At 38.1% G+C, this 27,194-nt stretch overlaps 1 protein-coding gene across 1 annotated transcript; it reads left to right on the forward strand.

Annotated features, from left to right (window-relative positions):
- On the forward strand, positions 1 to 26,985 carry dhx57 (DEAH (Asp-Glu-Ala-Asp/His) box polypeptide 57). Its single transcript, XM_079842793.1, has 23 exons — positions 1 to 125; positions 378 to 923; positions 1,634 to 1,843; positions 2,946 to 3,847; positions 3,942 to 4,135; positions 6,373 to 6,494; positions 6,594 to 6,792; positions 8,320 to 8,444; positions 8,524 to 8,657; positions 9,473 to 9,527; positions 9,644 to 9,855; positions 13,589 to 13,705; positions 13,816 to 13,912; positions 14,914 to 15,087; positions 15,206 to 15,406; positions 17,633 to 17,909; positions 17,995 to 18,090; positions 21,182 to 21,265; positions 21,354 to 21,491; positions 24,128 to 24,202; positions 24,285 to 24,419; positions 26,087 to 26,287; positions 26,368 to 26,985. Exons 2-23 carry the CDS (start codon positions 442 to 444, stop codon positions 26,509 to 26,511), a joined length of 4,374 nt encoding a protein of 1,457 aa, XP_079698919.1. The 5' UTR covers positions 1 to 125; positions 378 to 441; the 3' UTR covers positions 26,512 to 26,985.
- Positions 26,986 to 27,194: the final 209 nt, after the last annotated feature.

Raw genomic sequence — 27,194 nt, forward strand, 5'->3', positions numbered from 1 at the left:
GGTTTCAACCTAGATTCCCAGATTGGTACAACACTCAAAGATTGGTTATAGCTAGTCTTCTGGTTGTAGCTATAACTGTACAACTAGAGATTCGCGAAACTTCATATTGATGATCGGAATGGTTTGTGAGTTGGCTTTCATTGTCAAATAACTTTTTTTTAACTGACTGTACTCACAACATAACGTTAGAACCCATTTAGTAACGTTACAACCAGCTGTACGTCCTAACTTATGTCTGACTAATGTGTTTACACTTAAATGGTTGTTTTATGCTTGGAATCTTTACTTATAAAATGTCAACGGGTATATATAATAAGCAAATGTATATGTGAAATCTTTATATTAGCTTGTTTGCTGATGCAATTGATGCTTTTCAGGATACGTGTATTGACACATGTATGATTCAGTTGAAAGGAAATACACCAAAAGGGAGCAGAACTAATGAGTGGAAGGAGTAAACCCAACCGGGGTGGAGGACGGTTCAATAAACCCAGAGGAGGTGGAAGAGGACGTGGAGGTGGAGGAGGTGGAAGAGGACGAGGAGGTGGAGGAGGACGAGGAGGTGGAGGAAGAGGAAGTGGTGGTGGAGGAGGTGGAGGTGGTGGAAGCAGGAAAGCTGCTAGTGGAGGCTGGGATGATGGAGATGATTTCAGCCTGGATTTTGGTCCCAGACAGTCATTCAAGCCTCCCTCATCTAGAGGTTCAAGAGGTGGAGGGGTCCGTGGGGCTCGTGGAGTAAGTAGCAGAGGGAGATCTCAGGGACTGCCCAGAAAACATGATGATGAGGAGGAGAAGAGATCCAGATTTAGGCCTGAGCAAGTGCAACTACCCCTGCAGAAGATACACATGACGTCAGAGAACAAGCTACAGGTCAAAGAACTGCTGTGGGAACTTCAGAACCAGGACTATCACCCATCAAACAGGTGAACTTGTGTTAGTTTCTATAGAGACAACAGTGGCCATCTTTTTGAGAGGCCTTGGTTCTATTTGTACCAAGTAAGTCTAGTTTTAACACAAATCAAACCAAACCAATCCAACCAACTCCAAGACGAATCACATCATTACACACTTTTTTAATAATAGCAGTAGGCCTACTGTATGTAGAGTATTTTATATTCTGTTATGAGGGAATTAACTACTAATCCTTAAAAACTACTCATCCCAAGCATTGCAAGTGATTTACTTAAGTTAAAAACAATGGTTTGATATAAAGTTATTGAGGAGTCTTTGTCATTTTTTATATTGTCAAATTGTACAGACATTTTAGAAAGACTTTTTCCTGTAAAAATTTATGTGAAAGAAATGATATGTTATTATGAATGTTTTGGAAACTTCTGAGTAACAAATTCCAAGACTTCTTCTCCTTTTTATAAGGCTTTATAAGGTCACTTAAGGCTATGAAAAATGTTAAAGGTACATCTATTATATAAAATACTATGAATCTGTAGTTTGCATCTATACATAGCTTATATCAAATTATTGACTTTATCAAAGCAAATCAAAGGTCTTGAAATGCGTATACATAATTGTAAAAAAAATTGATTGTGCAAATGAATGGGAGTTTTACTTCTAAACCCCTCTTTTGCATCTACATTGGTTGTTCAGTGTTGAATAATCTATTCTTGTCTTATAGTGGCTCTGATTATGAAGGTGGTGAGGAAGAAGAGGACAAGGAGGAAGAGTATGATGAGTTGGACCATCGTGAGGAAGGTCAGTTCTGGGTAACCCATGATGATGGAGTGGAAAATGCAGAGAATGAGGACTGGATGGAGGATTTGGTCGAGGAGAAGCATGCAAAGCCAGAGCCGGTGATCTCCCTGTTTGCTCTGGGCACTCTTTGCAGGTACAAACAGGCATCACTACTAATATTTCAAGGTTATTGTAGTAATGGTACACTGTACAAAAAAAAATCCTGTTAATAAATGCTTTAAAAAACGGCAGCTCTGGTTGTCAGAAATTCAGTGTAAAAATACAGTGGTAATGTTTGAGGGATTACGGGATGGCATATTGGTGCCTCCATATTATACAACTTATAACTGTATATTTTTTTATTTGATATAATGTTAATAGATCAATCAACCACCTAAATCTGCTTTTTACCTTAAAATGTACTGATAACCAGCTCAATGATAATACAGGTGGTACAATTGAAAGCCACATGATGAATTAGAGCTCATTGTAAGAGGCCTTTCCATAAAACATGGCCAATACTCATGTATAAACAGTGCACAGAGTCATAAAAACAAAGACAAAACACCATTGAATAACAAAAAACACCCTAATGTACATTACTGATAACATAAATGAGAAGAACCTAAATTATTTATATAAAATCATGTGACATCACGCAAGGACCTCTAAGAGTGTCCCTTTACTGTTTACACCACAAATTATTCATAGTTTTTACTTGAAATAACCATACATTTGGCAGTATTTTATAGTAGAATTGCATATTATGCAATGTTAAACCATTTACAGTTTTTCACTGTATATTGTTTTTTTATGTAACAAGTGTAAAAAGTAACATAAAATGTAACACAAAACACCATAATGTATAATACTGATAATAAAAATTAGAGAAAACAAAATTATTTATATAAAATGTAATCATATGTGATTTCACATGGGGACATCTGGGAATGTCTTTCTATTGTTTTTTTAACATAAATTATATGGTAATTCATAGTTTAATTGCAATAACCATAAATCGTATAGTATTTCACAGTTAAATCACATATAATGCAATAATTTCACCCTATATGGTAAGGTAAGGTAACATTTTACCATTAAATTTGTAGTTTATTTTCTGTAAAAATTACGAAAGTGTATTATAGCATAACGTGCAAATAGTTTGTCTGGATGTTAGTGTACTTCTTACTTTTATAAAGTACTAAATCTGGTTGTTCACTCAATATATTAGTAACTCAGGACTTCCCATGTTTCAGGTATGGGTTTGACCGTGAGCGCAGTAGACAAGCTTTGCAGGCAGGAGAAGCAAGTGGACGTGGTGAGGTTGGAGCGACATTAGAGTTCCTCCTATCCCAGATGTTTACTGAGCGTTTTGGCTCTAGCGCCCTCAGCCCCCAGACGTCCGACCTCCCTTTACGGGAGGAATGTGTGGCTTTGCGACAGGAAGAGGCCTTTGCTTTGACCGCGATCTACGGAGAGCGGTTCTGTGAGCGCATCAGCGACCGCGTTTGGACTATTCAGCTTGATTTGCTATGGTTGGATGTAAGCCGGATGAAAATTTCAGACTCTGCGAATTGTAAAAAGCAGTCGGGGTCCAATCAGATTTGCAAGTTTTACCTAAAGGGGGCAGGTTGTAAGTTTGGCAACCGCTGCAAGTTCAAGCACCAAACTCATGAACCGAGCTCTTCCAGAGAGTTTTGTATAGGAAGTCAACCAGGCTTTAGCAGCACCGAAGCTCCCGTTTACCAGCTGGAGATTCGTTTCCAACCAGGTAGTTTTTATCCTTTTCAACCTCCACTCGTGGCCTTCAGTAGCACTGATGAATCGCTCTCAGGACCGGGCCGCCTCAATGTCACAGATTACCTGTTCGGTCAGTCACTCAGTGCTGCGCAGGAAGGTGAGCCAGTAGTCTACACCCTCATTTCCTGTCTGGAGGAGGACGGACCTGTCAGCGAACTGCTGTCAGCTGCTCATCACAAGTACAGTGCTCCGCCCCCAGTGCTGGCTCCACCCCCAGTGCTGGCTCCACCCACTGTCACTCCCGCAAGGAAGCAGAGCAGTAGGAACGCTGTAGACAGCATTACGAATGGTACAGCAACTAGAGATCGATCAACCAAGACCACAGAGACCACAAACCACAGACTGAATCAAAAGGAAGGTGAGGGACTTGATCTCAGCTTGTCTTTATTAAAACCATACTTCACCCAAAAATGAAAATTCTGTTATAATTTACTCACTGTGTTTTCAATTAGATGTTTCATTCCGAAGAGCGGATATTGATGAAGAACAAGACGAGGATGATTACGACGATGAAGAGGAATGTATCCCAGTGGTAAACGAAAGCTATGTTAACTTGAGGAAGAGGATGGTGAAGAAGGCCGAGGTCAAAACTGAGCAAATACAGCAAGAGAACAAGAAGCTCTGCAGAGAGTTCAAGAGGAAACAGGTAACAAGCCTTACAATTGTGCAAGACCTACTCTGCCCTCATTGGCTGAATGTTTTTGGTGTAGTAAATTATGAATATTTGCAATCACAGCATCATATGTTATTATGAGTGCTGCAGGGATTACATATTTTTGTAGGCCAACTCAGAAGTTAACATCACCCTGGTTCCCTGGACAAAAAAGCCAATAGGATTTTCCCATTGAGTTTTGGATCTTTGCAGAAAATAAGCTCTGTGACCAACAAAAGTGTGTTATTTTTACACGTTTTGTTAATCAAGATAGTCTTCACATATTAATACAATTATGGAGCCTAAAACATTTAACAGAAGAATAAATGACCTCAGCTTCACCACCACTAAGCTTCCGACTACTCTCCATTTTTATTTAAAATCTAAAAGTGGGAAAGTTTGAGTTTGAATACTTCGCAAGAGAGTGAGTAGATTAGTTGATGACATTTAATGTCCTAAACAACCTCTGGAATCCCATTTAACCAGTTGTTAGCAACCCTTTTTTTCAAGACACATAAAAGGTTTAAAAAATCACGAGTATGGGATTTCTGATGTATTTTATGTCGTAGAATAAAACGTTAAAACATTTTGAGCTTGTGTTAACCACAGACTAAAATCCCACTGACTTCAGGACAAGGGCACTGGAAGTTTCTGGGTTTTAGGAATCATTCCTGTAGCACTTTACAAATTTCTTCTATGGTTTTTGAAGAGTACTCAAGAAAAATAATAAAAACAGTCCATATGACCAATGCAAAGTCCAAAATCTTATGAAATATGATAGCTTTACTTATCATACAGAGTGAAATTTAAGTTTTATTCACTGAAAATCTCCACTCTAGGCCTGCATCCCAATTAGCCTACATATTAGCCTGACATCGTCATACTCAGATTTTAGTCAGAATATGCATAGTTGTCAACACAACAGAACTCAACTGCACGCACGCTGGAAGAAGTTGAAAAAGAAGATGAGTGTAAACGATCTTTGCCAGTGTTGTAAAAAATACTCGGAGTACTTACCAACACGATCATCATTTTTGAGAGAAATAGTAAAGGTGAATGCATATATGAACAAGTTCTCCGTTTAGGATTAGAATGAATTCAACCCAAGCGTTCTTTGGTGACGTGGATGATTACATATACTGTTGATCATCTGTCCATCATCCTATAAAGCCTGCCTGACAATTTGATTGGTCCGAACAGTTCTGGTTCGAGCATAGTTGCTCCACAACAGATCAAGTCCAGACCAAACTTCCCGACCTCAAATATTGTGGGCGGGGCTAAGTTCGGCTGGCATCCAGGCTACCTACTTATACTATGCCGTAAAGTATGTACTGTGAAGGAAAAAGTACATGCTTTTGAGTGTGTATCAGAAGATTAGGCAAGCTTTGGGACATACTACTTTGTCATAATTGCATCTTTAACGGACAGCGCTGATGCTACGTGCATCCTGTCACTGTTTAAACTGCCTTGTCAATCATCTTGTCATTGTTAATATCCTCCACATTCAATTTAATTTAATTTCCTACCTCTTCGGAGAGAAATGTAGTAGCACGTGGGTCTGCCAGTCATGGTTCTTTCATGTGGAGACTCTCCTTGTGTGTTTTTAAATTTTAAAAGTTAATGACCAAATGTATCTTTACAAAAGTTCACAGTGCTGTTGCAGATGAAATATGATGTGGATATCATTGAATAAATATATTTTTTCGTCAGATTATATATTGATAATAAATCACTCAAACCCTTTTATCTAAACCTCTCTACTTAACCACCCGACTCGCACACCCGCCATGTTTGTAGTTTTTCTTTTTACACTTTTTATTAGTTTGTAGGGTATAATCAAATCCTCGTCCAACACACAATGGTTTGTGGGCAATATTAGCTGTTAGAGTGTGCACGGATCTGCACTTCGGATTCTAACCGGAAAAAGTAGACCTTCCAGGTATCTTTGGAATACTCATTTCAACATACTATGATTTGGGACGTACTAATTCTAATTTAGAATACTATTTAGTACAGATGGTATGCAAATTGGGACGCAGCATGTTTTAAATCAAATATGGCAACTTTAACACATTGCTTCAGGAATTATGTCAAACTTCATTGGTTCTTCAATGCCTTGTGTCTAAATCTTATGCTTGACAACACCTTGTCCCCATTCATTTGTATTTTTTATGGAAGAGAACCGCAAGGATATTGTTAACATTTTTATCCTTGTGTGTTCTCTCTGTCAGTCTTCAAGACGGTATACATCGATGCAGGAGCAGAGGCAAAAGCTACCTGCTTGGCAGAAGAAAGAGGTCATATTGGAGTGTTTGGATAAGAATCAGGTTCTCGTCATCAGTGGGATGACTGGGTAGGACTATGATCTGCAGCATTTTTATTCTGTTAACCAATTTTTAATTTTATTTGATGTTCTTGACGTCTCTTCATGTCTGAATTAATGTAACTTTAGGTGTGGAAAAACCACTCAGATTCCTCAGTTTATCCTGGATAATTTCCTCCAGACTGGGCGGCCGGATAGAGTGGCCAATATTATTTGCACTCAGCCGCGCCGAATCTCTGCAATCGCTGTGGCGACCCGAGTGGCCCAGGAACGAGCAGAGGCTTTGGGTCACTCTACAGGCTACCAGATCCGCCTGGAGACCGTCAGGGTAATACAGTTTTTACATGACAACCACATTTACTGGTTCTACTTGAGACTGAGTGATATATCAAATATTTACACCATATTCTGAATTATTTTTTTGTCATTTGTTAAATTACTGCTGCCATAATTGCTTGAATATGCACACAAATAAGTGATCTGATTGTTGATTATTACTATGTGTGTTCACACTTGGCAGGCTTGGTTAAATTAAAACGAACTCTGGTGCGATTGCTCTGTAGTGCAGTTCATTTGAATAAGTGTGAATGCTGCCATACGAATCTTGGTGCGCACCAAACAAACTGACTGACCATTGCACATTATTTTACAGTATGTGTACTTGCATATTCTTACAGTGTACTTACCTAAGAAAATACTAGTAACTACAGGGGTTAAGGTTAGAGTTAGGTGTAGGTATGTACATGGGGAACAGGACTCTAAAATAAGTTGCTACCAGACTGACCATACCTAAAACAGGATGTGATGTCACAAGATGTGACCCTAAAAGGGACAGAATGCTCAAGCATACCTGTTTTTTCCTGTCATAAAGCTACGTTGGCCATTACATTTCGGTACATGTTTCAGAACCTCATCTCTTCGCAACAGATCTCCATTTGTGTGCAATGGAGGAATTCCTGGTGCTGTTTTGACTCTACATTTTTTTAGGTCTTTGAGTTCACAGATGGTAAAAATACCATCATATGTAGGATACGCACATACAACAAGCACATTTAGCCCAGCACACAGATTTGTTTTGGAAGTTCTGTAAGTTTCGCTGCAAATTATACATCATACAAGTTTTTTTTTTTGTGAACGCCAAACGAACCAGGACTAAATGTATCTCTTTCTTTTTTGATCCGGACCAAAAGAACCAAACAAGTGCGAACACGTCAATAATTCATAACGCCTGAAAATAGGCTAACTTCCGTCATCATAACCAACGTGACAAGCTGCTTGCACAGAGAGCGTGCTGGGGACTATTTTCAGTCGCTGTGTAATATCATTGCGCTGCTGCACCCATGGTACGGCATCAAATTTCCTTGGTTATAACGCAGGAATGAGAGAATAGTTCCTAGCCATATCGGCCTAGAAAACCACAACTTTTCATTTTCCGTCGGTTTTAGTTCACGATGTAACTATACACATCTCAACATATAGAATGTATGCATCTCAATGTTCCTTTAAACATTTTCAATTAAATTGGTCACAATTTGGGGTCCGTAACATTCTCAATTTTTTTTTAAAGAATTAAAAACGGTAATATTGTGAAATGTTATTACAATTTAAAATAATAATTCGAAAATAGTTTGAATAGTTCTTTTTTTGTGAAAACTGTGATACATTTTCATCAGGATTCTCTAACAGAAAGTTCAAATGATGAGCATTTATTTAAAACAGAAATCCTTTGTAACATTGTAAATGTCTTACTGTCACTTTTGATCAATTTAATGCATCCTTGCTGATTTCTGTTATTTTTATAAAAAATTAAATCCTGTTCTTCCTTATTTTATTGTGTATGTTTTCTTGTATCCAGTCCTCTAGTACAAGGCTGATGTTCTGCACCACTGGTGTCCTTTTACGGAGGCTAGAAGGTGAATCTGAGCTCAGAGGCATCACACATGTGATCGTGGATGAGGTCCATGAACGGACCGAAGAGAGGTTTGTGGAAAGCACACATGCACATAATAACACATTCACATGATGTGAGTCTGACAGTAAAATGATTCCTGTCTCGCAGTGACTTCCTGTTGCTGGTTCTGAAGGATCTGATTGTAAAAAGGACCGATCTGAAAATAATTATGATGAGTGCAACCCTGAATGCTGAGCTCTTCTCACAGTACTTCAACAACTGCCCCAGCATCCATATACCAGGTACTCTGCCCCATTACAGACAAAAAAACCACAAATTATACTTTTTCGTTATACTCTTTTACAAAGTCTTGATTTTGTTTTTGGGATTATATAAGAATAAGTCTACTAGAATGCTTAAATGTAATTTTTTTAGATTGTTGCAGCTCATCCATGGTTTCCACTGTGTCTTAAAAAGTCTACAATTTCAAAATCAAAATTTTAGGTCTTAAAAAGTCTTAGATTCGCTTAAGTATTGAGTTCTAAATTTTCCTACGTCCATGTAACGGTACTTCTAATGCTCATTCGGTGCTTTTAGAATGTGTTTTTATTTTTTATTCCGGGGTGTTGTAGTGTTGTAGACCAACATGCAATTTATATTGCAGCCAATAAGCTTTCGTGTTATTGGCACGAGTCTCTTTCGGATTGTACCAGAGACGCATAAAACAGATTTTATTCTTCAGCTAATAGTTCTTCCGTTGTTCCAGTTCCGCGATTGTGAAAACGAAGGCGATTCTTTCTCACCTTCCGTCTCGCATAAGCTCCAAGGACCGGGCGAAGTGATTACGCAAGGTGGATGAATGACCAAATAAAAAGTATTATATGCCTGACAGCACTAAAAATTGTTAATAAAAGCGATGTAAACCACAAACTCAGTTCGGTACTGACACACGGCTGTCAGACTGGCTGCTGATTCTGTGCACGCGTTTGCTGCCTGTCAGATTGCCCTTGAACGGTCAAATGCACACACAATTATGCCCATGTCCATTAAAATATGTAAACTCTGTAGTTTATAAGGATGTAACCTATCACACATTACTTGACTTTCCTATCTAAAGGACGTACATTCCCAGTGGAGCAGTTCTTCCTTGAAGATGCCATCGCTAAGACCAGGTATTGACATAAAATACATAATGCTTAGTCTATGATTATTTTTCTAAATGTATTCGTCACACAATAATAAAAATATACAGTCTTTACAACACATGTTTTGTTTATTTGTTGTGAAGATATGTAATTGAAGATGGTAGTCCATACCGACGCTCCACAAAGCAGAATCGTCCCCCCGGTCAGGGTGGATCCGCTGGGAAGGGCCGGGCTCCTGTTGAAGACTTTGATGATGATGGCTGGTCCTATACCTCCTTAATGAAAAAGGACTCAATTAAAGACTCTATCCCTGATCAGCAGCTCAGTCAACCGGAGCTCACTGTCCGATATTCCAGTAAGAACACTTGAATTCAGTTATTTGTTTTTTACTTTTTTAACCCTTGTGCTGTGAAAATTCTTTACTTTAGTTGGTGTTTCGAATTGCTTGTAAATCTCTCATTAGTTTTGACCTACAACTATGTCAACTAAATGCAGGTAATTCAGCTGTGGTGACACTAATTTATCGCCCCAAATCTACAAAGGAGTTTATTGATGAGTTGAGACATTACAAATTATGATAGATTGTTAATTCTTGGTGATTTTAATTTACATATTTGCTACAAAGTTACTTTGTTTTGCTATTTATTGACTGACACCTCTCATGCTAAGAGAAATCGGGAGGAAGTGCAGAGATGTTGAGTGTGCTATGTAAAGATGATGGTTATTGTAGTTCTAGATTAAAGGTGAGCAGGCATTTTCTCATCTCACTTGCACAAAACAGATTCAGTATTCCTCAAAATGAACAAAAACAGTGAAATGCAAACTCGGAATATTCCAGAATATAGTTAAATGTTAAATAACACAAATATACTTTATGTACTTAATCTCACTTTATTAACCAATGTCTTTGCTGCTGACCTGCGATGATCCAATTCAACCATACCAATAAGCATCACATTTGTTAAAAAAAAAAGATTTAATTGCTGAAGAGTGTTGAACTTTCTTCTCCTGTGTCGTATTCTTCTGCAATCCAGAATGGCAGAAAAGCTGAAAGGTTTGTTTGAGTGTTCCCCTAAACTGTACAGACATGAATTTGCATTTCCTTCAGCCTCAGGCTTATTCATTAAAAAACGAACAAGCAAGCCTAGCCCAGATGAAAAAGTAACTAAGTAACAAAATTAGTTACTTTTTTAGGGACTAACACAGTATTGTGACGCATTACTTTTAAAAATAACTTTCTCCAACACAGGTTTTAACGCACGGGATAACTGTCTCTGATACAACAATTTGTGAACTTGACCTCTCTGACCATAAGCCATTTGTTGTTTTTGTTTCTGTTCCTCTGGTTTCTTAGAGATAGGGATAGAATTACTGTGCTGTGTTGTGGTTTAAACTAAGTTTTCTCAGATGTATAAAGATATTAGTGCTATTGAACTATTAGAGAGCCCTCAATAGTTCAAATTTAGATTTGAAGGAACATTTTACTCTTTAGTTCTATAAATATATCTTCATAAATATAGACATTTATAGAGTTTTCCTAATATTTACTCTGCTTTAAACCCCTCTTCTAAAGCTTTCCCTGTGCCCCTTACCTTCAGAATTGAGGACTTTCTCCGATTTCTTCAAAATAAGATTTCTAATCAGAGGTCACCGACCATACAAACTGTCTATATCCAGCCCGCACCTTCTCCTTGCTTATCTGTTTGGCATGTATTGTATCCATCTCTATTTCTTTCTTATGTGAAATCATTGCCCAAATTAAGCCTACATTTTTTTTTCCTTTGATATTTTCTCACCATGTACAATAATGCAAATTTTTGACACTTTAGGGCAAAGCCTTCTTTCCATTGTAAATAAATCACTTAGTATGGGGACTTTTCCAGCAGACCTTAAACATGCTCTAGTGGTTCCTTCTCTTAAGAAACCAAATCTTGATTCTACTTTACTTGAAAATTACAGGCCTATTTTCAATCTACCCTTTATCCCAAAAGTTCTTGAAAAAGTAGTTTCACTTCAACTTCACTCTTATATAAAATCTCAATTTTATTCAGAGCCCTCCATAGTGCAGAGTCTGCTTTATAGAAGGTCATCAGTGAAATCTATTTGACAACTGATGTTGGAAACAATGTTATATTAATGTTCTTAGCTCTTATTTTGAGATGGTTGACCATGATATCATTGTCATAGTCCAGACCATGGTGTGGGATTGAAAGGCATTATCTTAAATCGATTCAGATCCTATATGAAGGGACGTTCATTTTCTGTAAATTGTGGCTCATCTATGCCATCTGCTGCTTATCTCCATTGGGGGGTTCCTCAGGTTTTTTTTGTTCTTTTCTTTCATTTTTCATAAATTCTCTCATTGGGTTAATTTTTAGGAAATATGATGCGTCCTTTTATTGTTTTGCAGATGACACACAGATTTATTTCCCCCCTCAAACGCTCTGGTAATAATTCATTGGACAGTGATTTGAAACTTGATAAGCAAGCTCTGTCTTCTGACCAAAGTTAAGCCTTTCCTTCCTCCTCGAGCATTTGAATGGGTGATTCATGTTTTTTCCATCTCATTTAGACTACTATAACTCTTTGTATTATGGTATGAACTCTACTACCTTGGCACGACTCCAGACAGTCCAAAATGCTGTAGTGGGATTATTAAAGGTCTCCACAAACATGACCATATTATTCCAATTTTAGAATCACTTCACTGGCTGGTTTGTGCTCCCTATCTCTCTGATCTTTACATAATTCCTTCTAGAGCTCTCAGATCAGGGACACAAAGACTTTCATCTGTTCCTACTGTAGGTACATTTTAAAGCAAAGGGGACATGGTGCCTTTGCTACTGCAGGCCTTAAACTGTTTTTAAATTTAATCTACTCCATCCTTACCCGAGTTATTATTAAAAACTCACTACTTTTCAATGGCTTTTAATATCAACTAAATATTGCAATATATATAAGAATATATATTTTTTTGATGCATAAGCTCATATCAATCAATTCCAAAAAATAAAAACAAATTGAATCCAATATATTTGGCAACATTATTGCATAACGAGGGATTTATAAGCAATTTTGGTCCCACTTTATATTAGGTGGCCTTAATTACTATGTACTTGCATCAAAAAATAAGTACAATGTACTTATTGTTTTCATATTGTATCGCAAAACACTTTTGCTGATATTGAAGTCGGTGGGATACGGGTAAAGTTAAGGATAGGTGTGGTGGTATGGGTTGGTTTAGGAGGTGTAAGGGAAGGGTCAACAGTATAATTATTAATGTAACTACAGAAATTAATTACAGCTGTAATTACATGCAGGTAATTTTTTTTGTAAGTACAATGTAAAACATGTATGTACACAAGTGCATTGTATCAAATTATTCATTTAAATGTTAGTACATAGTAGTTAAGGCCACCTAATATAAAGTGGGTCCGCAATTTTTTGTTGGACAGTAAAGTCAAGTGTAACGAGGTGAAATAAAAAAAGTTTTGGAGTTTTGGGAAGCTATACCCTGTGTGAGTAAAGTCTGCAAATTTTATTCCAATGTGATAACATTAACTAGCATTTTCGGGAAAAAGAAAATCCTTTCTGTGGAAATCCTTGAAAGCTTGTTTATGCCTGGTAATCGAAACTTTTTATCTAACAATTCAGACTTTTTTTTCCCCCCGCAATTCTGACTTTTTTATCAGAATCGTGTGATATAAACTCGCAATTGCGACTTTACAGTATATCTTGCAATTCTGACTTTTTTCTCTCAATTGCAGGTTTATCACACGATTCTGACTTTATATAACACAATTCTGACCTTATATAACACAAATCTGACTTTTTTTCTCAATTGTGAGTTTATATCTCGCAATTATGACTTTTTTCTCAATTGTGATTTCATATCTCGCAATTCTGACGTTATATCATGCAGTTCTGACTTTATAACTGATGTAATCAATTGTGAGGAAGTCGCAATTATCTTTTAAAATGTTTTATTCTGTTGCGGAAACAAGCTTCCATACATTTCTGCCTTTTAAGCGATTGTAAAAAGTTCACTGAACTCTTGTGAGTGAAATCCTTGTGCTTCTCTTGTTAAGATTACTCAAAGTCTGTAGTGAAAACGTTGGCTTCTATGGATCTTGACAAAATCAACATGGACCTAGTGGAGAGTCTGTTGGAGTGGATTGTTGATGGAGACCACAGCTACCCACCAGGTAAAGAGCACAATAATCCCCTGCACTACATGCCAGTTTAAAATAATTACAGCTTCTTTATCAAGGTTAAAAAAGTCACAGTGATTGACTATTTTTGTATGTTTGCACAGGGGCTGTTTTGGTCTTCCTTCCAGGACTGGCTGAAATAAAGCAATTATATGAACAGCTGCAGTCTAATAGGATGTTCAATAATAGACGAACAAACAGGTACATTTTTCGAAAGGGGCCAGTAGTTCAGTTATTGTCGTTCATGTAAACAAGCAGTTTTTTAAAAGTAGTCTTTGAGTGAAGTTATAAAGAACATATTTAAACTGAAATCAAAGGAAAATATGTTTGTGCACCGTGACAATTTTTAGAACTCATCTGACCCTTACTATTATGTAATGACTATGTATTTTTTACTTCTGTATCTGTAATTTATGCTAATTAACTGGTAAATAAAAGAGTTTAGGGAGAATAACCATTGAGAATAATGGGAAAACAAATTATTGTTAACATAATTACTATATCATATTGATATTTTACACTAATGTTCGGAAGTTTGGAAATAAATTTATACTTTTATTAAGCAAGGATACATTAAATTAGTCAAAAGTGACAGTAAATAAAAAGTAAATAAATTTATGTTTCAAAAGATTTCTATTTCACAGAAATGCTGTTCTTTTGAACTTTCTATTCACCAAAGAATCCTGTATAATCCTGTTAAAAAACGTATCACGGTTTCCACAATACATTTAGTAACAACTGTTTCCAACTGTTTTTTCTTTTACAAAAATAATAAATGTTTCTTGAGCATCAAATCAGCATATTAAAATAATTTCTTAAGGATCATGTGACACTGAAGAATGAAGTAATTATGCTGACGTTTCCGCCTTGCCCTCACAGGAATAAATTACTGTACATTTAAATTTCAGTTACTTTGAATTATAATACTATTTCACAATATTACTGTTTTTACTGTATTTTTTATCAAATAAAATGCAGCCTTGGTGAACAAAATCGTAATTTAAAATTACAACTACCTTACTAACTATTAATAAGCAGTAATTAGTTTATTGCGGCAAAGGTCATACTTAATAGTGAGAATTGGACCCTAATGTAAAGTGTGACCAACAGTTATTTGGATTTTGGGCTGAGATGTTTTTCTCAGATTCACCTGTAAAAAGTGGATGATGATATTTAGTTATGTTTGTGTGTACAATTTCCAGGTGTGCAGTGTATCCTCTACACTCGTCTCTGTCCAATGAGGAGCAGCAGGCGGTCTTTACCCGCCCACCTCAGGGTGTGACCAAAATCATCATCTCCACCAACATTGCTGAAACTTCTGTCACCATTGATGATGTGGTGTATGTCATAGACTCTGGCCGGATGAAGGAAAAGAGGTTTGACTGCATATTGGTTCTGAAGCTTGTATTTGTTCATTTGTTATTTTTCCTGGATAACATTGAATGTTCTTTGTGGATTTGGAGGCATTATCATACATTTGTGAATGTGTGTTAGGTACGATGCCACTCGCAGTATGGAGAGTCTAGAGGATGTGTGGGAGTCTCGTGCCAACGCTCTTCAGAGAAAAGGCCGTGCCGGTCGTGTGGCGTCCGGCGTCTGCTTCCATCTGTTTACGGGCCATCGCTTCGCACACCACCTGAGCCAACAGCAACTGCCTGAGATCCAGAGAGTTCCTCTGGAGCAGCTCTGTCTAAGGTAACCATCTTCATATTGGGCAGTCGTGGCCTAATGGTTAGAGAGTCAGAGTAACTGGAATGTTGTGGGTTCGATAAAACCAGCGCATCAAGCAAGTACGGTTGAGCTTCCATTTACCATTTTGAGTGCTCTGTATGTTCGCTGATCAATGTTTATACGCTATATTGTTTATGCTGAGGCGCACTTTACAGACGTCGCCAACTTTCTGCAGTCATTAGCTACAGACCTCCAAACTTCATGTGGCCTTCAGATTAGCTCAAGAACAGTGTGTAGAGAGCTTCATGGAATGTGTTTCCATGACCGAGCAGCTGCATCCAAGCCTTACACCACCAAGTGCAATGCAAAGCATTGGATGCAGTGGTGTAAAGCACGCCGCCACTGGACTCTAGAGCAGTGGAGACGTGTTCTCTGGAGTGACGAATCACGCTTCTCTGTCTGGCAATCCAATGGACGAGTCTGGGTTTGAAAGTTGCCAGGAGAGCAGTACTTGCCTGACTGCAATGTGCCAAGTGTAAAGTTTGGTGGAGGGGGATTATAGTGTGGGGTTGTTTTTTAGGGGTTGGGCTTGATCCCTTAAGCCCCGTTCACACTGCCAGCGACAAAGCGACACGATCCCATTCATTTCAATGGAGCGCTGGCGACTTACGGCGACACGAGCGACAGTGACCGTTGGCTGTCGGAGTGACTGTAGGAGTGAAGTCAGTGGAGTGCACATGATCCGTCTGCTGTACTGCTACTGCGATGTTGTGTCAAGATGAAGGAGAAGTTGATTTTAGCTTTTAGCAATTTCCCTGTTCTTTACGATATGTCTCTGTGTACATACAGAGACACATTTAAAAAAAAAAAATTATGCATGGAAGGACGAGGGTGTTCTGCTTAATGACGTTTACAGGCCACCCGTAGTGGGAACGCCCACTAGCGACATGAATCTCTGGCGCTGGCGACATGCAGCGACAAAATCGCTGGCGGTGTGAATGGGGCTTTAGTTCCAGTGAAAGGAACTCTTAACGCTTCAGCATACCAAGACATTTTGGACAATTTCATGCTCCCAACTTTGTGGGAACAGTTTGGGGATGACCCCTTCTGGTTCCAACATGACTGCTCTAGTGCACAAAGCAAGGTCCATAAAGACATGGATGAGCGAGTTTGGTGTGGAGGAACTTGACTGGCCTGCACAGAGTCCTCTGACCTCAACCCGATAGAACACCTTTGGGATGAATAAGAGCGGAGACTGCGAGCCAGGCCTTCTCGTCCAACATCAGTGCCTGACCTCACAAATGCGCTTCTAGAAGAATGGTCAAACATTCCCATAAACACACTCCTAAACATTTTGGAAAGCCTTCCCAGAAGAGTTGAAGCCTTTATAGCTGCAAACAGTGGGCCAACTCCATATTAAACTCTACGGATTAAGAATGGGATGTCAAGAAAGTTCATGTGCAAGTAAAGGCAGGTGTCCCAAAACTTTTGGCAATATAGTTTATGTGAATAAAATTAAATCTGTTCATCATCATATGAAGCGATCGTGTCTATTCAGAAGACATGGATTAATCCGCTTGATTCATAAGGATATTTTAGATCTCTTTATGATTGTTTTGAGCAGACTTTCAATGGAGGGACAGAAATCACTCAGATTTCATGTGATTCAAAGATGAATGGAAGTCTTTGTTGGGATTACATGAGCGTGAGTAACATGGCAGAATTAAAACATTTTTAGTGAACTATCCCTTTAAGGGTGTGTTCACACTTGGCTTGTTTGGTTAGATTAAAACAAACCCAGGTGTACTTGTTCTGTTAGTGCAATTCCTTTGAATAAGTGTGAACGCTGCCATCCAAACCCTGATGCACCAAACAAGTGGACCAGACCGCTGAAAAGATGGGTCACACATGTCATGGTCTGCTTCCAAATGAACTTTGTTGCAGTTCACATTAAATATGAATCCAACACGGACCGAAGACATGGAAACAAACCAAAAACGGGACATGATGTCACAAGATTCAACCCTAAAAAGGAAAGGATGCTGAAGCATACCTGTTTTTTCTCATCATAGTTGTGAGTTTGCCCATCACATTTCAGTACAGGCATCAGAATGGTAGGTTCGGTGTTAAAACGCCACTGTGATCGCTAAGCTGGTAGTTTTTTTTGGTCCGGACCAAGCGAACCGAACTACAAGTGTGAACACACCCTAATAGCTTAAACTTGACCCTCTTTCTGCTCCTCTCTCTCAGGGTTAAGGTGCTGGATGTGTTTGCGGAGCGTCCTCTGGACTCAGTTTTCTGCCAGCTTATTGAGCCTCCCACAGAAGGCAGCCTGGAGGCCGCTAAACAGCGCCTGTGTGCCCTGGGTGCCCTGACGGTTGAGGAGTCTCTTACTCCACTGGGCTGGCATTTGGCTTGTCTGCCCGTGGACGTCCGCATTGGTAAACTCATGTTGCTGGGAGCCATCTTCCGCTGCCTGGACCCTGCTCTCACCATCGCCGCCAGCCTGGCCTTCAAGAGTCCATTCGTAAGTCACTAGACACATGTAGTAGATGATGACACTCCAATGCAGTACTTTGTTAACTGAGATCCATGCTCTCTTGGTGTCACAGGTGTCTCCCTGGGATAAACGAGAAGAAGCAAATGAGAAGAAGTTGGGTTTCTCTTTGGCGAACAGTGACCATCTAGCTTTGCTGCAGGCGTACAAGGTCAGTACAGGCTCTGATTAAATTAATGACAAGAGATACACAATTAATTATTATAAGAACATCCATTACCATTTGATTTGTGTTTTTTCTTTTAAAAATATTTGATTTTACAGAGTCATATTTGCCCTTTTTTAAACGCATCCATAGACTTCTGCTACGTGTTCTGGTGCTGATTCCAGTGTGTGTGTATATATATACCGTGGTCTGTCTGAATACTCGATTCTGATTGGCTGGAAGGTGTGCAATAAAACGTTTAATGCACAGGTAGTTCCAAGTCAGTTTAATCATGTGCTGCGCTGTTTTCATTGAAGCACACACACACATACGTCACTCGCACACAGTGAGCGGAGATCGTGCTGCTCTTGCACAGAAACATTCATGAGCAAACTAACTTATCAACGCTGCCCCACAACTTTTAAGTATTAAAATAGCTTCGCTACTGGATCACTACATACATTATATTTCTCAGCATCAAGGGGGTAATATCGTTATTTTTATCGTACTTTCTCTCTCAAGATTCTAGATTCAAATAGCTTTATTGGCATGGTGAAAGAAATGTTTACATTGCCAAAACATTAACATATAATAAATATAATCATAATGTAGAAAGAAATATATAGAATAAAATATAACATGGAATACAGATGAAAATAAACATAAAAATGTTTGCAAATGTCCCCCTCTCTCTCTCTCTCTCTCTCTCTCTCTCTCTCTCTCTCTCTCTCTCTCTCTCGCTCACACACACACTCAATAATTAATTAAATGCTATAAAATGCTTCAAATGCTATAAATCATTCATTCAAATAAATGTAATATTACGCACTACTTTATCTCTGTGATTTTTAGTGCTGATTCAAAGTACGCAGAAGGCACAATGTAATGACGAAAATAACAATTATAACCTTCAATTTTACCCTTCCAGTCAAATATGTTATGCTAGCAGGTGTTGGGCATTTTTTTTGACTCCGCGTGGTGCAATAAAATCGCTTGATGCACAGCTAGCCATGGATTATCCATTATATGTATACACATACAGTCAAACCAAAAATTATTCAGACACCAGATATGATTTTTTTACTAGTGGGTGCAGGACACTATAGTTCATGTATGCAAGTGAGGATGGCAAAATAAAGTAAACCGTCAAGCCAAGTCAACTTTATTTATATAGCGCTTTTAACAATGTAGATTGTTTCAAAGCAGCTTTACAGTGTTAAACAGGAAAATAATGCAGCATAATTTTATTCAGCTGTATAGCCATTCTGGAAAAAACGCTGATGTCATCAGTTCATTTCAATTATCATACAGTGACAGTGTGGGCTTTGGATCAATTATTAGATCAGTAATTTAGTTTAAATGGTTAATTTAGTTTATTAATTAGATTTATTTCGATGTTTAGTTGAAAAATGTGCTGTCCCCAAACCGTGACACGTTATGCCCAAAAATTCTTCATCCAGTGGACTACCAGTAAAATGTATGAATTTGGGACCAAAATCATTCAGACACTTTGACCTGACCATGCTTTGCTTAAGTGTTTTTTCTTTAATTGCTAATGTGACCTTTTATATTACAGACTGAACAAAATGAAGCATTGCTTGGTAATTGGTTGATCTAAATTGGTATTATCTAATAATAGTGTACTTAATTTTAACAGCTGACAGATGATTGGTTTATTGTAATCCATTACATACCTTTCTATCAAAGTTATCTGACATTATCAAGATTAATTTGTTCTGACACAGTTATAGTAAGATATTAAGTAAGATTTTTTTTAAACAAAAATTTTTTCATTTTTTTATTCAGCAAGGATGCATTTAAATTGATCAAAAAATTCATCAAAGAATAAAAAAGTAAAAACAAATCATTATTGATAATGAAAAATGTTTCCTTGAGCACCATATTAGAATAATTTCTGAAGGATCATGTGACACTGAAGACTGGACTAATGGAGGAATAAATGACATTTTAAAAATATATTAACATAGAAAACATTTATTTTTAAATTGTAATAATATTTCTGTTTTTACAGTATTAGATTTTGGTGATACTTTTTTGACGTAATTACACGTTACTACATGTACTCACTACAGTAAGAAAAGTAAATTATACATAATTACACGTAACTAAACCTAAACCAAACCCTAACCGTATCTCTATAGTAAGTACATGTAGTTAAGGCTGCTGTCCGTAACTTTTTTTGTGTTCAAGATTTATAAAAAATGAGAATGTACAACATGAATCCATTTTCCAAACCGTGTTTTTGTCTTACCCTAACTGAATAATTATGGTACACTCATAATAAGTGTTTATATTGGGACTATTTCAGACCGGTCTGGTAGGAACCGCTGCGGAAGAGCACAGTCCCTGCGTGACCCGCCATAGACATAAACAGAGAGAAGTACTAGCTCCAGCTGCAATGTTCTTCCGCAAGACGCTTGCAGTTCTGTTTATTAACCACTAGAGCACAAAAAGTTACGGACTGCAGCTTTAATGAATATTACTCAGTACTTATTTGAGTAAGTACAATGTAACTACGTCACCTTAAAATAAAGTATAACCTAGATTTTTTATCAAATAAATGCAACCCTGGTAAGAGTAAAATCTTGCTGAACCCGCACTTTTGAACGGTAGTGTAGATGATAATATTTCATGTATGGTGCTCTACCAATAGGTTTTTTTATATTCTGATAGATACATAATACAATTTTTAATAACAGTAAATTAGATAAGTTCACTGTAATTTAACACATTATTTATGTAAAATTCACTTAAATATTTTTTCAATATATTGACATAGTTTTTTGTTTCCATTTACAAGGCTGTCAGAAGTTTTTGAATTCGACGCTAGCAACACTTCTGCTAATTAGCCCAGCAGACATTTTATCAGCCAGTTCTAATAATTAAAAAAATCCCAATGTATTGATCTACCTCTGATTATCATATCAGTCTGAATGCCTTTATTTATGCAATTCTGAAAAGTACTGATGAAGATCTGGGCCTAGTTCTTTATTCAATACATGTACATGTACATTTATAGTTCATGTTCATGAAATGTGCTGTTTGATATAATCATTAAGACTTGTGTTGTGTTCAGGGTTGGTGTAATGCAGCACAGAGCGGCGGTAAGTCCGGCTACCAGTACTGCAGAGAGAACTTCCTCTCGATCCGGGGCTTACAGGTGAGACTGCTCTCTGATCAGCTCAGCGAAGATGTCAGTCATTTTGGGACACTTGGAAAACTTTTCTGTTTTGTGTGTGTTCTCTCAGGAAATAGCAAGTCTTAAAAGACAGTTTGCAGAGCTCCTGTCTGACATTGGCTTTGTGAAGGATGGACTGAAAGCTAGGGTCATTGAAAAAATGAGCTCCAAAGGAGGTGATGGGGTGCTGGAGGCCACAGGCTATGAGGTAACAGTGATACTTGAGTGCTGGCTGGGGCTAAACAAACTACAGTTTATGTAGTGCACTAAGATCATAGAAATATGGAAATATTTTCATAAATATCTGATAGTGTTGACAAGTATTAGGGACATGGCTTTATAAAGGGGATTTTTAATTGTAAAATTGATTTAAAATATTTGTGTTTTTCTTAATTATTTATTAAATTATTACCAGTCTGAGACAGCTGGTTTTAGATGTAGTGAATAATATAATATCATAAATATCATTGTTGACTGTTTGAACGGTGATGTAATGTGTAACAACCTAAAGATCATAAATGTTGTACTTTTGTTCGTATTATGCTGTTGTGCAACGTTTGCTAATCTACATAACTGTTTTAAATAAGAAATATTCAGAATGATAATATGTTTATATTATTACACTACTGAAGGAAGTATTTTTTTATTCAGAAAGGACAGATTAAATTAATCAAAATTAAATAAAATGCATTTATAATGTTAACATTTTTTTTCAAATAAATGCTGTTCATCAAATATCTATTCCACTTCAATCTATACCCATTTAAGGTGCACTTTGCCCAAAAAAAAAATTAAAACAAATACATGAATAATCAATTAATTAATCAAACCCTTTTCATAATTAACACTCAAATAGCTAAACTGATTTATACAAACATTTAAATTGAAAATAAGGCAGTTTTTATATAAACTTTTAGTTTCTACTCCATTTTGTTGGTTAAAAATAGCAACTTTCTGGCTTTTTTCTTTTTTTCCTGCGATTACATATAAACTCGCAATTCTTACTTTTTTTTCCTCAGAATTGTCAGTTTATATCTCACAATTCTGAGTTTATAAAACAGAATAAGTAAAAAAGTATTTTTTAGAAAAAGTTTTTTTTCCCCTTAGAACTGGACTTTATAAATTCAGTTATAAAGTCAGAATTGCGAGTTTATTTCATGCAATTGCAAGAAAAATGTGATTTTAAGAAGTCACAGTTGTTGTTTTTTTGTTTGTTTTTTCAATGGCAAAAACAGCACAGACTAAAAGATTTTAGATTTAAGAAAACAATTGTTATTATAAAATTAAATTAATTATTATTATTATAAGTGTTATTAAACCGTCATTAGGCACTTTATTTCCACTTTTAGGACTTCATTTTTTTAAGTATTGCCTTTCCGATGTGATACGTGATGAGAAAAGGGAGAAAGAGCGAGCTCGGCAAAAAGCGGATTCGAACCCGGGTTGATCGCATCAGAACCTAGGTTAATTACCCTTACGCTCTAAAAAAGACACTTAGGCTGCGTTCACACTGCAGGCTGAAACGACCCAATTCCGATTTTTTTGCCCTTATGCGACCTGTATCTGATCTTTTCATGACAGTCTGAACGACACAGATCCGATCTTTTCAAATGCGACCCAGGCCACTTGGGTATGTGGTCCAAATCCGATACATATCCGATCTTTTGAAATGCGTCTTCAGTCTGAACTGCCAGGTCACATGTATCCGACCCGCACGTCGTTGATACGCGACAAACGTCATCATTGTAACTCCCGTTCCTTACTCCAGTCCAGTGGTGGCGGTAATGCACAAGAAATAGTTGCTAACCGCCAATAAAAGAAGAAGTACGCACCTGTTGATAGCCAATACACTCCAACTCCAACGCGTTTCTGCACTGTTATGGGCCGCCGCAGACGTGTCTCTTCCCGTGACAAAGTTAGTTGAAGGCGCTCGCAAACATAATTGAAGGTGGATCTGGTCATTCTGAAGTTACTGACGAATTCGGTATCAGTAAAGCCACTCACATCAGTATCCCACCACTCCTGGCTGCGACTACGCACACACACGTTTCTCTGTACCGACGTTGCTACCACTGCTCCACAAAACGCCATGGCCAAAAACCTTGCTCTCCTCCTCTTTTTTAATATTCTTCTTAACATGAGAAGGTTGTAATGGTGCTGGCTCCGTTGCGAAAATAACTTTAATAAAGCTAAACGAACTCCAATGCTGACACCCATATTTGGCTACTTCCGTAAACAACAAGTGACGTCGTTGACCGTTGAGTACTCTTCTGCGCATGCGGGTCACTTCTGGGTCATTTCACGTTCACACAGGAGATTGAGACAAAAGGTCGCATTTAATTGGAAATGTGAACGGCCTTGCAAAAAAATCGCATTTTTTCAAAAAATCGGAATTGAGCATTAAGCCCTGCAGTGTGAACACAGCCTTATTGTAACGCCTGCAGTGTCAGTAATGTTGTGTGGCCCAACCAGGCATTGCTGGGCGGAGCTAGTATAAATAGTGATTACCAAAAAGGCAGGTTATTTGCACTTGTTGTAAATAGACACTCCAGCAATCAGTTGTGCATTGATCAACAACTTTTTAATTTTTTTAATGATTTAGCCTAAGTTATTAAAGGCCTTTTATGCTTAACCATGTGAGTGCCTGTGATATTTTGCCGTTTCATCTGATATTTACATCTCATATAATGAGCACCAGTGGCTATGTGCTTATACCACTATAGCAAACCCAGTTATCTTGTTTTTGATAAAAACATGGAGTAGAAATTATTTATGAACTCAGTTGTAAAGTACCCACTGCATGTGACCTGTTCCTTTAACAAACTGGTTTTCTGTCCCTCACAGGCCAACCTGAACTCTGATAACACAAAGTTGATGTCAGCCATGTTATGCGCCGCCCTCTACCCTAATGTAGTCCAGGTCAGTTTTCGCAAAATTAGCTTAGACTGTTGTATAAGATGTTTAGCGTGAATGTGTGTAAAGTGTGTTGTGTTTTGTTTAGGTGAGATCTCCTCAGGGCAAGTATAAGCTCACTAGTAAAGGGGCTATGAAGATGCAACCCAAAGCAGAAGAACTGCGCTTCCTGACCAAGAATGACGGAGCCGTCCACATACACCCTTCATCTGTCAACTTCTCTGTAACTATCAAACATAAGCTACATTCGATATCAACTCATCATTTAAAATGATGTATTTACTAATGAAAATGAATATTTAGGGCAAGAGTTTGTCCATCAGGACTTGATTGAATTGTGAAAAGTGAGCACTGTTAGGCTGCAAAAGTAAGTTTGTTTTAGAGGCAGAGAAAAATATTGTATGATTATGATGGTCTCCATGGATCGGACTTGTTTGTTCAGCACATCCCACAGATGCTCGATTGGATTGAGATCTGGGGAATTTGGAGGCCAGGTCAACAACTCAAACTTGTTGTTGTGCTCCTCAAACCATTCCTTGACCATTTTTGCTTTGTGGCAGGGAGCATTATCCTGCTGAAAGAGGCCACAGCCACCAGGGAATACCATTTCCATGAAAGGGTGTACATGGTCTGCAACAATGTTTAGGTAGGTGGTACGTGTCAAAGAAACATCCACATGGATGGCAGGACACAAGGTTTCCCAGCAGAACATTGCCCAAAGCATCACACTGCATCTGCCGGCTTGCCTTCTTCCCATAGTGCATCCTGGTGCCATGTGTTCCCCAGGTAACACACCTGCACCTGCACCTGGCCTTCCACGTGATGTAAAAGAAGACGGGATTCATCAGACCAGGCCATTTTCTTCCATTGCACCGTGGTCCAGTTCTGATGCTCACGTGCCCACTGTTGGCACTTTCGACGGTGGACGGGGGTCAGCATGGGCACCCTGACTGGTCTCCGGCTATGCAGTCCCATATGCAACAAACTGCACTGTGTATTCTGACACCTTTCTATCAGAACCAGCATTAACTTCTTGAGCAATTTGAGCTACAGTAGCTCGTCTGTTTGATTGGAACACACGGGCCAGCCTTCGCTCCCCACGTGCATCAATGAGCCTTGGCCGCCCATGACCCTGTCGCCGGTTCACCACTGTTCCTTCCTTGGACCACTTTTTATAGATACTGACCACTGCAGACCAGGAACACCCCACAAGAGCTGCAGTTTTGGAGATGCTCTAACCTCAACATACCTTCAGATGTTCATTCATGTTTATTCTTTAGGAAGAGGTGATCGTGTTCACAGATGATCGTGTTCACACGCTGTCGCACGGCCGCTTTAATGTGGCGTGACTGATCACTATATAGGCGCGTCAGTTCAAGAAATGGCATTTATCGTTTGAATTGCGTGAAAAAATGGACTGAATATTTAATATGTTCATTTGGGAACTAGGATTGAAGTGTGTTCCACGCTTAAAACAAGCCTACTGTTAACTGTTAAAGATTGCATTCGGAAACCGTACACACGTGCACTGAACCGAAAGCCCTGTACCGAAACGGTTCGGTACAAATATGTTTACCGTTACACCCCTAGTAACTATGTTAGATCTGTGCATTTGGTCTTAAAGGGACAGCAGCCTAATAAACTGTTACTGTCTGTTTTGCTAATTTAATAAAAAAAGAAAATATTTGGACATTCCATTTGAACACCATATAAATACTTCCTCCTTTTCCATTACCAGTTTTGCGTTATCATTGTGTGTCGCGTTAAGAGGACAGTTTGAAATCCGATTTGAGCGGCCAGAGCATCCAGACTTATCTGTAAAAATCTGATTGAAATCACAATAAGTTCCCCTCATATGCTGTCAGATCTGAGATGTTTCACTCTTTGTAGGTGCGCCACTATGACAGCCCATACCTGGTGTACCATGAGAAAGTGAAGACCAGTCGAGTGTTTATCCGTGACTGTAGCATGGTGTGCGTATATCCCATGGTGCTGTTCGGTGGGGGGCAGGTGAGCGTGGAGCTGCAGCGTGGCGAGTTCATCATCTCTCTGGACGATGGCTGGATCAAATTTGCGGCTGCGTCACATGAGGTAAAACAGACTTACTCTTGTATGATATGCTATGCTAGTAGTATTCTGTGGTAGTGTTTCATTTTAAACTGTTTATGTAGGTTGCTGAGTTGGTGAAAGAGCTGCGGTGGGAGTTGGATCAGCTCTTAGAGGAGAAGATCAAAAATCCCAGCATGGATCTGATCAGCTGTCCTCGAGGATCACGCATCATACACACGATAGTGTCACTTATCTCGACACAGTAACACACGTTCATCCAATACACAGAATGTCTGTTTACACATCCACATACTTTTCACAATTTAATGAAAGTGGGATGTTCACCTGAAAAATGTCAGATTTTGTCGAACTGTTTGTAGGCGCTTAATACATTTTCATTTTAGTTTAAATTTCTTTCATAGGAAAAACGAATGTACTTTGCATTGTGTGATTTCACACAAACATCCCATGAATGCCGAAGTCCATATTGGACTGCTTTAATGCAATATTACAGAAATAAGCACTAACAGCAGGCCTGTGCATGAGTTTTAAATGTATGGCATGAGGTATATTTAGGTATGAGTTGCCAAATATAAAAGACATGGTGTTTTGAATGACTACTTTGAAATATGTCATATTTTGCCAAAAGATGCATTATCAAATGTATTTAAAAATAAAACGTAATTATTAGATCTGTGGATATACTTGTTTAAAAATAAACATTTTTTTCCTCAATAATTTTTGGTGCTTGTGTTACAAAATTTGTTTGAAAAAACATTTGCTTTATTGTATTATGTTGATATAATTTGTGTAAATGTAAAAATGTTCTAGATGTCTCATTACATGACTACATTTTTGGGTAAGTATTATGGTATACCTAAAATAAGATACATTTACAGTCTGTCCTAACACCATTCCTGATGAAGCCTGAAGAGCTAGATGAACCTGC

The sequence above is a fragment of the Gobio gobio genome (assembly GCF_949357685.1).
Source record: "Gobio gobio genome assembly, chromosome: 18".
Classification (NCBI taxonomy): Eukaryota; Metazoa; Chordata; class Actinopteri; order Cypriniformes; family Gobionidae; genus Gobio; species Gobio gobio.